We start from the raw sequence: 12,673 nt of genomic DNA, 5'->3' as shown, positions 1-12,673 counted from the left end.
ACATCAGGCTCCCTGCTCAGTGGGGATCATGCTTCTCCCTCTCCCACTGCTGCTTTGCGTGGTTGTGCTCTCTCGCTCTGTGAAATAAATAAAATCTTAGGAAAAAAAAAAAAAGTGGTTTCCAAATTAATTATTCAGAAAGCAAACAAACAAGATCTCACTTCTTAACCCAAACATCAAAGACTGTGTTGTCCTCTCACGTGAAAGTCAGAAATGGACACACGTGGGGACTGGCTCTCGACAGGCTCCGGAGCCCGCTTTTCTAGACTCCTGAGCTGACAGGCCAGCTCGAGAGGGCACGGCCAATGCCGGGTTTACACCCCGCTGCCATGATCGCTAGCAGATGTGCCGTGAATCCCCACTCCGAGAAGGGGGCCGGCCGCAAGCTCACGGGTGACCACCAGGGGGGGCAAGACACACCAGGACGGGGGCGAGCCGCTCCTGGCCAAGCCGCTCCTGGCCAAGCCGGAAACGGAGGATGCTTTGTTTGGGGGGAACCCTCCCTCCCGACTAAGACCTTTCGTCTGAAGCAAGTGCGTGGCTCTATCCATCACTGCCTCTGCCTCAAGAGCTTCCCCGGCCCAGTCTCACAGTACCCTGCACAGTCTCGGTGCTGCTGATGATGGAGTGCAGGGGCTCCTCTGTCTGGCCTTCCGCGGCCTGCGAGCTGAAGAACCGCTCAGCCTGGAAGCTCGATGCCAGGCTTCGCCTGGGGCTCCTGGACAAGGCCGGGGTCTGCCAAGGACACAGAAAAGGGTTTCCTGGAAAGACAAACATGCAGGAAGAACACTGAGTAAGACATCGGAAACACGTCTGCTGGGTCCTGCAAACGCTCCCGTGGGGATCTCTAAGGCAGGCCGGTGCTCAAAAGCCCCATTGTCCCCCAGGGGAAATCGAAGTGACCGGACGCTGAGCAGCAGTGGGTAACTCAGACGGGACTGGGTGCACTCGGGGTGGCAGGGCTGGACACACGGCAGGCACGTCAGCGTACACTTTGGCGACATACCCTCACACATATCAAATTCCAAGAAGAAATCCCAACTCAGGCAGAGCTGCAGGATGTGGGCAGAAGCCTTCGTCCCCACTGCCCATGGGGTCCCCAGAGATCCTGCACAAACCCACCAGGGTCCAGTGTGCCTCGGTGCTCACGGTGTCCCAGAGCCCAAGTCACACACAGCGGCCTTCCTTACTCTGCGACAATCATGAAAAAGAGGAGGAAAAAAATACAGCCCTAAGAGGGATCCAAATTTTTCTATTAATGTTCCGAAATAGTCCTCACTGTGTTCTAAAGAGACCTCAATGACAGTTTTCCTTTTTGTCCGAAACTGTCAGGTTTTTTAAAAAAAGAGCATTTTATTAATTTTTTTTTTTTTACAGATTTAATTTATTTGAGAGAGAGCGAGAGAGGGCATGAGGTGAGGGAGAGGCAGATGGAGAGGGAGAAGCAGTCTCTGTGCTAAGCAGGGAGCCCGATGCAGGGCTCGATCCCAGGACTCTGGGATCACGACCTTAGCTGGAGGATGACGACTGAGCCACCCAGGTGCCCCCACAACTGTCATTTAAAAAAAAAAAAAAAAATAGTGTATTTAAAAGCTAAAAACCAGCAAATGATCTCCCCTACCTCATACTCAGGAAGGGGGCTCACGGTGTCTCACGACAGTTCTCTGACTTCTTCCCAGCAAGTGGACTGAGGAACAACAGCGAGGGAGGAAGGCAAAGCCCCCGCCCCAGCTGTCTGCAGCCTGGCGGGCAGGACAGCCACCCTCTGCGGACACCTCCAGCCCACCCGGCAAGACGGAGCCCACCCTAGCAGCAACCCTTCAGGACAGCACTGCTCACGGACTCCAGGACCATCAAGCCAAAGCAGGCTTGGTTTAGTCAGTGCTTAATGCCCAAGGCTTTCCAGGAGACAGGTCGGACACTGCAGGACACCCCGCATGAAAGTCTAGATCCGTGGGAGCTGCCCCGCCTGCTGCGTACCACACACGTCCAGTCAGAAAGGAATGATTCACAATGTCCAGGAAGGACCTGGAGGTTTCAAAACAACATATCAACTTGCACGTTCCTACAAGGTATAAAAACTGGCCTCTCCTTTAAGCTTATTCCTGGATTTACAAATAACATGACCTTTGCCTTTACCTCTATGCACTACACCTTAAAAATATCTAAATAAGGGCACCAGGATGGCTCAGGTGGTTAAGCCTCTGCCTCTGGCTTAGGTCATGATCCTGGGGTCCTGGGATCGAGTCCCACATCCGGCTCCACACTCAGCACAAAGTCTGCTTCTCCCTCTCTCCCTCACCCTGCTCATGCAAAGCTCTCTCTCAAACAAGTGAACAAAATCTTTAAAAAAAAAAAAAAAGTCCAAATATTCAATTTCCAAACAGTTTAAATATTTAATTATCTGGGCCCACCTGCATTGTTCACTTTATCCACACAGCTTAAAAATTAAAATAACAACTTAAATAAGGGCACCTGGGTGGCTCAGTCAGTTAAGCCTCTGCCTTCTGCTCAGGTCATGATCCCGCTAGTCCCAGATCGACTCCTGTATCGGGCTTTCCGCTGACCTTCCCCTCTCTCATGCTTTCTCTCTCTCAAACAAATGTTAAAAATCTTTAAAAATTTTTTAAATAAAAACAAAGAACACATCCCATTATTCCATTTCAGCACACAGAGCTCCTTATTCTTTTTAACGAACAAGTAACACCCCGCGGCAGTGGCCCTGTGTTTAGCACCCGACTGCTGGAGGTTTAAGCTGCTTCCAGGCTTGTGCTATTAGAAATAATGCCCCGTAGTGCCAAAGAGTCACCTACAGCACATCACCCTGCTTTATGGGCGGCAGGAGCCGTGCGAAAGATGCACATGTTTTACGCCCCCATGCACAAGAGACACAGGCAGGAGGAACCAGAAACCTGTGAGATCGTTTCCCGGGGCTGCTGGAACGAAGCACCCCCGCCGGGTGGCTAACAACAGCCCAAACAGCCCCTGGTGGTTCTGGCGGCCAGAAGTCCAAGACCAAGGTGTCGGCAGGCTAGGTTCCTCCCAGAGGCTCTGAGAGGTCGGTCCACACCTCTGCCGGCTCGCGGTGCTGCCAGCAGTCCCAGTGTCCCTGACTCGAAGCAGCCTGGCTCTGATCTCTGCCTGTTGTCACCCCCCAGGTGTGTCTCCCATGTCCCGATCTCTGCGTAAGACGCACCAGTGGCGCTGGATTTGCGGCTTCCAACTCAGTACCCCTCCCCTTTATGCACACCTGCAAAGACCCTATTTGCAGACAAGGTCACTTCCACAGTATCCGCGGTAGCACCCTGACATAACTTTTGGGGGCACACAATTCAAACCGTAAGAAACGGATTACCTAGATGTGTGCCATTTCCTGGGCTTGCTGTGGCCAAGCACCACGGACTGTGCAGCTGAAACCACAGCAACCGTCCATCTCAAGCTCTGGAGGCCAGAAGTCCAAAATCAGAGTGTTGGTGGGGCCGGCTCCTTCTGAGACTCTGAGAAGAACCTGCCATGGGCCCCTCTCCTTGGCTCCGTAGCCTCTGGTGTCCCTCGGCTTGGACATGGTGTTGTCCCTCTTTGCATGTCACTCTGCGTCCAAATCCCACCGTTTCATAAAGACATGGTCACTCTGGACCAGGGCCAGCCCTAACGGCCTCATCTTAACTTGGTCAGCAGCAAAGACCCTATTTCCAAATAACCTCACACGGACAGGTCACGGAGGTCAGGATTTCAGCATCTTTTTGGGAGGCAGCAACTCTACCCCTAACAGGTATATGGGGACGAGACAGACAGAGTAAGGGGGTGGGGACAAGAGAGCAGAGCTGAGGGGAATGTGACCTTTCTGAGTATGCCCTTTTGTGTATCTAACTCTCAGAACCACGGTTCTCGCACAACCGAAGAGTAACCAGAAATGCCTATGGGGTGTGGGGAGCACTCAGAGAGAAACCGTAACAGATGCCCAGAGCCGTTTTATGAACATAAGCACCTAAAGGACAAGAACTAACCTAAGTGGCTTCAGAAAAGGGTGCTGTGGGGGGTGCCTGGGTGCTCAGTTGGTTAAGTATCTCCCTTTGGCTGGGGTCATGATCCCAGGGTCCTGGGATCGAGTCCCACATCAGGCTTCCTGCTCCTTGGGGAGTTTGCTTCTCCCTCTGCCTCTGTCTCTCGGGAATAAATAAAATCTAAAAAAAAAAACCAAAACCCCCCAAAACGGTGCTGTGGTTGTCCAGGGAGCCTCCGAGAGCACCGCGCACAGGCGCTGCAGCAGCATCGTCACCGCCTCTAAAGCCGTTTTCGGCAGCTACTCAGCTCAGGCAAGTAAGTACCCTGTGGTCCCCAGTCAGGAGGAAGCAGTCGCCGAAGGAGGAGGGGGAGGCCTGGTGGCACCGCACTGCTAATGGATGCGAGAGTCTCAAACATGGGTGTGTGTGTGTGTGTGTGCGTGTGTGCACGCACACGTGTCTTCACATGCGCGTGCGTGTGTGTGTGTGTCTGGCCCGGAGGCCAGGAAACAGCAGCAGCAATGAGCACACCTGCACAGGGAGGACAACTGTCCCAGAACGGGCCACTCCCAAGTCCCTGTCTCCGGAAACACCTCAGTCCTGGGTGAGCTGTGCTGGACAGTGACCCTTCCCGGCACCCAGACCCTGGTGTGTAACTGCCGCTCTCCGGGGCTGCTGGTGAATACAAAGATGGTGCCAGAAAGGGAGGAAGGGACCCAAGGATGGGGTGCTTGAAGAGTGCACAGGCTCCCAACAGGAAGGCAACCCCGAAGGAAAAATCTAGGACCGTCTGGGCAATAAGAGGGTAACGGTCCGCACAGTAAGCTTACAGCCAGCGAATAAACTCATTATCTGTTAGTCCGTGCTTAACGGACTTGTAAATCACCGGGGGAGAAAAGACCTCTTCCTCACAGCAGAATTAACTAGTGTCTAAGGAACGGAGGACACTGTCACCACGGGGCAAGCACAGTAGCAGCTGTGATGGTACAAACGGCTGATGGTTTAAACGTCCACGAGAACATTTGCACAGTCTCACAGGACCCCCCACAAGACACCCATCAATTTCAAAAAGAAAACCAGTCGTTTGCCGAGAAGTGACAGATACCTCCTGACCAAATGACCACAGTCACTGTCGCCAGGAAGAAGACGGGTCAATGCCCTGCAACCGTGGTAGCGTGGGAGGGCAGGGCCTCCCTCCCCCAGTCTTCTTGCCAAAAATGCCTCTCAACCTAATCATAAAACCATCACCAAACCCAGCCCGTTCCAGCGCTATCCCATGAAATCACGGGCAGTACTCTTCCCGGCCGCCATAGTCCTGAAGGACACCCCCAGACCGAGGAACCACCACGGCCGGAAAGGCCCTGCAGCGTAGGGTCCTGAACAGAGAAGGACGTCTGTGGGGAACCGGGCTCAATGTGCGTAAGACGGGCCCGCGAGTGAGCACCACGGCTACCGCAGTTTCTAATCCTCGTACCACGGTGACATAAGATGCTAACATCAGGAGAAAGTAAGGGAAGGGGACCCTGCGTACTCCTGCTGGAGCAGCTCGGTGAAGGTTCAAAATACTCCAGAACAAAAACTTTCAAAGCAGAAAACAGAACTCTAAGGAACGTTCTCACACATGTGTCATCTCCTTCCTGCATGGACACACGTCAGGGTACAGATCTGTAAGTGGGGTCCCCGGGTCCCAGGTTATGTCCAGTTTACACCGTGGCCGATGCTGCCAAGTCACCCTCCAGGGACCGCTGGCTCACATCCGCATGGGCGGGGGTCACCTCACACACCGGCCAAGACGGCATTAGGGAAGCTCTGGACCTTTGCCCACCTTTTTACTGTAGTTTTCATTTACGTTTCTCTTGCTACGAGCAAGACTGAGCACCTATCCATATTTTTAAACATTTTTTTATTTCTTTTTTTCATGATGAACTGTTGATATCCTATGACCATTTTCCTACTATATTTTTCTGACTGACTTTTAAGAGCACTTCATAGTTTCATGTAGTCAGTCTTTGCTGTGGTTTTCCAGTAAAACCTGCACCTAGTGTGACAGTGATGAGACGGCAGGCATCAGCACACGCCCTGTCCCCCATGCAGAACAGCAGCCTGGCCGTGGGCCCAGGGGCTGCCTCAGTCTCCCTGCCACCAGCCCCCTCCCCGCATCCTCGTCCTGCTCGCCATTCTGGCATCTGGAGAGAACATGGGCGAGGTCCAGGCTCCATGTCAGCATGTCCAGGGCAGCTCGGTCCTCCAGACGCCCCCTGTGCGCTCCTCTCGGGAGGCCCCCCCATTGCCCCGACATCAGTCTTGGAGAACAGCGCGTCGGTGATGCCTCTGCACTCACAGTCAAGTCGCTACAGGGGTTAATGGCCCGGATGCTGGGCGTGGATGATGGTGGGTTGTGGCAGAGTCATCGGTGGTCCCTCGCGGAGCTTCTAGCACCGGCACAGCTTCTGTTCCACCTTCCAGCTGGGGAGCAGGCCAAGCGCGGCCGCGGACTCCGTGACATTAACGCAGCTGTCCTGGGCGAGGTCACGGCCTTCCAAAATCAGTCCTACTGGTAAAGGCCTTCCTCACGCCAAGATTCAACACCGTTTTCCTATGTCTCACTTTCCCTACTCCTGTTGTTTTCCCCACTGAATATGATCTTTTTGGAATGATCTGCTATTCATGATGGGAGAAACAGAAGTCCTCCTCAACAGGAAAAAGGAACAAACAACCAATCCGTATTTCCAGCCAGGGCTTTCAGAATTCCCATTATAATTCCAAGACTAGAGGGATCAACAGCACTGCTGAGAGCAACTTTCCACGCTGCCTGGACAAGTAAACCAAAAGGGGACCCCGCCTGAGGGAGATATGAACACTACCTACACCGCAGCAGTCTTCATGCTGCTCTACACCCTGAAGGAAACACCACAAGCCTCGGTGCCAGGCGGCAAGCACTGCGTGTTCACCTGTGCGGTGCTTCGGGGTCACACAAAGTGGGAACGATAGTTTGGATCTGACACCGCACACACCCCTGCCAGCGCTCACGCCATCTCCTCCAGCTGCAAGCACGTCCCTCTCTCCGCCCCAACTGTTTCAGAGTCCAGTGTGAGGTGCTCCCGTCCCCACACCCTGTAAGCGCCCCTCCCACTGTGAATTCACAGCACTCACTTCCGATGCCACTCGCCACTCATTTCCAACTGCAGCTCTAAGCCAGCTTGTGGCATTTCTAGGTTTTTTTTGCTTTTTGTTTTTTGTTTTTTTTTTAGTAGGCTCCACACCAGTGCGGAGCCCGGCTTGACCTCACAACCCTCAGATCCATACAACATTCGGACACGTAACCAACTCAGCCCCCCAGCCACCCCTCTAGTACTGACTTTGCTCACAGAGAACGTGTCACCACCCCAGGGCAGGAACAAGTCTCTTTCTTAGTACCAAACTCAAGGAAGGCAAGAGCCCCCAAACTTCTCCCGACTCCCCGGCCTCTAGTGCAGAAGCAGCTCTCGTTACAAACATGCAACTTTTATCACCACAAACATCACCATGCGCAGACACAGGACATTTGTCAGTTTAGTGGTCCTGCAGGGCCATGTCTCATGAGGAAGCAAGAATTAAAAATGTTCTGTGTCAATTGGGGCGCCTGGGTGGCTCAGTGGGTTAAGCCGCTGCCTTCGGCTCAGGTCATGATCTCGGAGTCCTGGGATCGAGTCCCGCATCGGGCTCTCTGCTCAGCAGGGAGCCTGCTTCCTCCTGTCTCTCTGCCTGCCTCTCTGCCTGCTTGTGATCTCTGTCAAACAAATAAATAAAAAAAAATTAAAAAAAAAAAAAAAAGAATTAAAAATGTAACTGCCTACAGGGGCAGCCAAGTAAGGCAAAGAAGTCCAAACACACGGGGTACTTTTTTGTTTTAATCACTCATTTCCCCTCTACATCTACCATTGTTCTTAATATGGTTGTTTTTTGTTTTTTTTTTTTAAAGATTTTATTTATTTATTTGACAGAGAGATCACAAGTAGGCAGAGAGGCAGGCAGAGAGAGAGGAGGAAGCAGGCTCCCTGCTGAGCAGAGAGCCCGATGCGAGGCTCGATCCCAGGACTCTGAGATCATGACCTGAGCCGAAGGCAGCGGCTTAACCCACTGAGCCACCCAGGCGCCCCTGGTTGTTTGTTTTTAAAGATTGTATTTATTTATTCACGAGAGACATACAGAGAGGCAGAGGGAGAAGCAGAGGCAAAGCAGGTTCCCCACTAAGCAGGGAGCCCAGTGTGGAACTCGATCACAGGATCCTGGGATCATGATTTGAGCCAAAGGCAGACGCTTAACACACTGTGCCACCCAAGCACCCGTTCTTACTAGGGTTTTGCTTCTTGTATCAACATCTACTTTGTTAAGGATTATTTATTTATTTGACAAAGAGAGTGTATGTGCACAAACTGGGAGGGGCAGAGGGAGAGGGGGAGCAGGCTTTCCACTGAGCAGGGAGCCCAATGTGGGGCTCAGTCCCAGAACCCTGAGATCACGACCAGAGCCAAGGGCAGACACTTAACAGACTGAGCCCCCCAGGCGCCCCTTATAACGACATCTTAAGTACTTTAGATACAGACACAGTATTTTAAACCATGAGAAACATATAGACTGTTCTCCTGGAATTACATATCCCAATGGACAGTCTCCCTTTTTACTTGGGGAACAGGTAAGAACAATGTAACGATTTACTACAGAGTGCCACTTGCGGGTCAGCAGGCTGAGTTACAGCCTCCACCCAAACCTCCTGTGGATACCAACCATGGACTTCGGAACCACAACAAAAGGACTGCCTAAAAGGCTCTGGAGAAATCAGCAAAAGCAGACATGCTCTGGATGACAGCGGACACTTGGAAGGGAAGAGCACAGAATGGGGACAGGCTCAACCAAGGGGGGCTGGCTGATGCACACATGATGTACACTTTTTCTGGCCGGAAGAACCAGAGGAGAGAGTAGAGTAACCATAAAAGGTGGAAGGCGTGTGTGTGCGCAGAAAGGAGAGAGTAAGAGAAAGGGAGCCCCCAATTTGGGGAATAAACTCTTTTAAGTCTCTGGCTGACCCCCGGAACCATGCATGTGTGGGGCAGGCTGCAAACAGCCCATTAAGGATAAAAGAATTGAACGGTTCTGTTTGTGGCTGGGCTCCAACCAGTTTAATAACCCACCTGAAAACAAGAACTACTCTTCAGAGGAATATAACAGAATCTAGAGACTCCACAAGGTAACGTCCACCATGTCCAGGATGCAATAACAAGTTATTCCACACACAGAAAAGCAGGAAAACATGACCCTTACGCAAGAGAAGGGTCAATCAATGGTGACTGGTGCCAAGAAGATTCAGATGTTGGAATCAGAGGGTTTTATAATAGTCATTACACTACTATATGACCTACAGCAAAATATGCTCAAAATTAAAGGTGGGAAATTTCAGAGACATAAACTGTAAGAGAAGAACCAAGTGAAAATTCTAGGCATAAAAAATACAGTATCTAAAATTTAAAAATTAATTAGGAGGCTTAACAACCAAGTGGAGACACCAAAGAAAAGTCTGTGAACTTGAAAATAGACTGACAGGAATTATTCAGTGTGAAACAGAGAAAAAAAGACTAAAAACAAATGAACAGGGTCTCAGGTATAGACAGAAAAAAAAGAAAAAAGATATACATGTAACTGGAATTCCAAAAGGAGAGGAGAAAGAGAACAGGGCAGAAAAAAATACTTGAAGAAATGATTGAAAATTTCCCGCAAAGTTTGTCAAAGACATCAATTTACAGACTCAGAAGCTCAGTAAACCACGAGCAGGATAATTTCAAAGAAAAGCACCCAGGCACATCACAGCCAATTGCTGGAAACCAATTAAAAAAAAAAAAAAAATCTTAGAAGCAGCCAGAGAAAAGTGACACATTACATGGGAAAATAATAATGTGAATGACAGGGGCGCCTGGGTGGCTCAGTGAGTTAAAGCCTCTGCCTTCGGCTCAGGTCCTGGTGCCAGGGTCCTGGGATCGAGCCCCGCAACCGGCTCTGCTCAGTGGGGAGCCTGCTTTCCCTCCATCTCTCTCTGCCTGCCTCTGCCTACCTGTGAACTCTGTCTGTCAAATAAATAAATAAAATCTTAAAAAAAATAATGTGAATGACAGCTAACTTTCCAGAAGACAACGGTACATCTTTAAAGTCTTAAAGAGCAGACCAGCAGGAAAAGAAATGCTGTAATTCTGTAGGCTGAATGGAAATGTTACCAGATGGAAACGTGGATCTTCAAGAAAGAAGGCAGAGCATCAGAAACAGCAACCCAGATAAATATGTAAGTATCTTTCTCTTAATTTCTTTAAAATATATACAACAGAGCACCTGGGTGGCTCAGTCGGTTAAGCCTCTGCCTTTGGCTCAGATCATGATTTCAGTGTCCTGGGATGGAGCCCCAATAAAACACAATACACACAATAACTTAAGTAAACTTAAAACATTGTCTTATGGGGTGACACATAACACAACTGTCACATAAATGACGGAGTAGAGAGAGGAAAAGCACACTAATACAGCCGCAAGGTTTTACATTTTCTACAAAATACCACAATACTAACTAATTCTAAACAGACTATGGAAAGGATGAACACTGCATTCACCAGACAAACCACTAAAAAAATGACACAAGGCAGCATAGCTAAAAAAGCATTAGATGAATTAAAATGGAATTCTAAAAAATATTTACTGATCCAAAGGAAGGAAAGAAAGGAAGGAGGAGAAAAAATGAGAAGAGACAATAAAACGATAGAGATAAATTCAACTACACCAAAAAATGCATTTTATATTAATGGACTAAATGCTCCAATTATTAGGCAAAGATCGTCAGAATTGATGAAGCAAGACCTAATGACACATGTGTACAGAACAATCACTTTAAATATAAAAACAAACACAGGGGCGCTTGGGTGGCTCAGTGAGGTAAGATCTGACTCTTGATACCGGCTCGGGTCATGGTATCAAACCCTCCACAGGGCTTGTGCTCAGCACAAAACATGCTTGGGCTCTTCTCTCTACCTTCCCTCCGCTTCTCTCCCTCCCTCCTCAGCCCTCCTGCATACACTTTCTCAAATAAATAAAATCTTAAAAAAAATATATATATATATAAAAACATAGATACACTGAAAAGGAATAGACAGAACACGAGATACCATGCACAAAGTCAGCCCATCAACGGTGGAGGGGCCATATGAATATCAGACAAAAGAGGCTTCAAAACAAGTATTACCTGAGAAAAAGAGGGGTATTTCAGAATAAAAGATACAATTCACCAGGAAAGCTTAATCACAAAATATGTGTCTAATAACAGAGCTTGAAAATATGGCATTAAAACTAAAAGAACTAGAAGTGCCTTGGTGGCTCAGTTGGTTGGGAGACAGACTCTTGATTTCCGCTTAGGTCATCATCTCCAGGTCATGGGACCCGCTAGTGCCCAGCTCCCCTGCTTGTGCTGAGCCCGGAGTCATCCTGAGATTCTCTCCCCCTCTGCCCCTCCCCCAACTCTTGGCTCTTCTCTTTCTCTTGCTCTCTAAAATAAAGATCTTAAAAACAACAACAACAACAACAAAAAACGAGGGGCACCTGGGTGGCTCAGTGGGTTAAGCCTTTGGCCCAGGTCACAAAGGTTAACTTAGGTTAACAAAGGTTAAGCCTTTGGCCCAGGTCACAATCTCACAGTCCTGGGATCGAGCCCCATGTCAAACTCCCTGCTCAGCAGGAAGCCTGCTTCTCCTTCTCTCTCTGCCTGCCTCTCTGCCTACTTGTGTTCTCTCTCCCTCTGTCAAATAAACAAAATCTTAAAAAAAAAAAAAAAAAAAAAAAGAATTACAAGAAACACACTCAGAGCTCGAGATTCAATATCCCTCTCTCCACGAATGATAGGAGACCAAAAGAAAAAATCAAGAGACAGATAGTCTGAAATACAGTATGAAATACTTTGACTTAATGGATACTTATGGAGGGGTGCCTGGGAGGCTCAGTCATTAAGCATCTGTCTTGGGCTCAGGTCATGAACCTGGTGTCCTGGGATGGAGCCCCATAATGGGCTCCCTGCTCCACGGGGCCTGTTTCTCCCTCTCCCATTCCCCCCGCCTGTGTTCCCTTCCTTCTCTTGCTCTCTGTCAAATAAACTCTTTAAAAAGAAAAAATAAGGATACTCACAGAATACTATATACCCAAGTGCAATATATAGTTCTTTTTGAAAGTATTTTTTTTTCAAATGCACATGGTATATTCACTAGGAAAGACCATAAAGTGGGCAGCAAATCGTAATAAATTTAGAAGGGCTCAAATCATACTAAGTAAGCTCTCTGAATACTACAGAACTAAATAAGAATCAGTAAAAAAAGTATCTAGGAAAATATCCAAAGAATCTGGGAACTAAACAACTAAATGATCTATAGGTCAAAGAAGAAATCAAAAGGAGATTACTGAGCAATAATGAAAACACCATATTTTGTTAAAAGCTGTGGGGTCGCCCACAGAAGCATGCAGCAGGAAACTTACAGCTTCAAATGCTCGGGTTAGAAGACAATTCTAAAAATCAACGACCTAAGGTTTCGTCTTAGAAAAAGTACAAAGTCAACGCAAATAAAATATAAGGGAGGAAATAACAGCACAAATCAATGAAACAAAAAATA

The 12,673-nt window shown here is 48.9% G+C and overlaps 1 protein-coding gene across 1 annotated transcript in view; it reads right to left on the bottom strand.

Moving 5' to 3' along the window:
• Positions 1–12,673, bottom strand: part of LOC111156137 (TNF receptor associated protein 1) — a 53,477-nt gene that overhangs the window by 23,711 nt on the left and 17,093 nt on the right. The window contains exon 2 of the mRNA XM_022516795.1: positions 597–761. Coding sequence (XP_022372503.1) covers positions 597–761 — 165 coding nt within the window. The remainder of the gene's footprint in view (positions 1–596; positions 762–12,673) is intronic.

Source organism: Enhydra lutris, unplaced genomic scaffold (genome assembly GCF_002288905.1).
Source record: "Enhydra lutris kenyoni isolate GAN:26980312 unplaced genomic scaffold, ASM228890v2 scaffoldscaffold45, whole genome shotgun sequence".
Lineage (NCBI taxonomy): Eukaryota > Metazoa > Chordata > Mammalia > Carnivora > Mustelidae > Enhydra > Enhydra lutris.
Note: the sequence above shows the minus strand (reverse complement) of the source record. Positions and strands in the feature narration are given on the sequence as shown.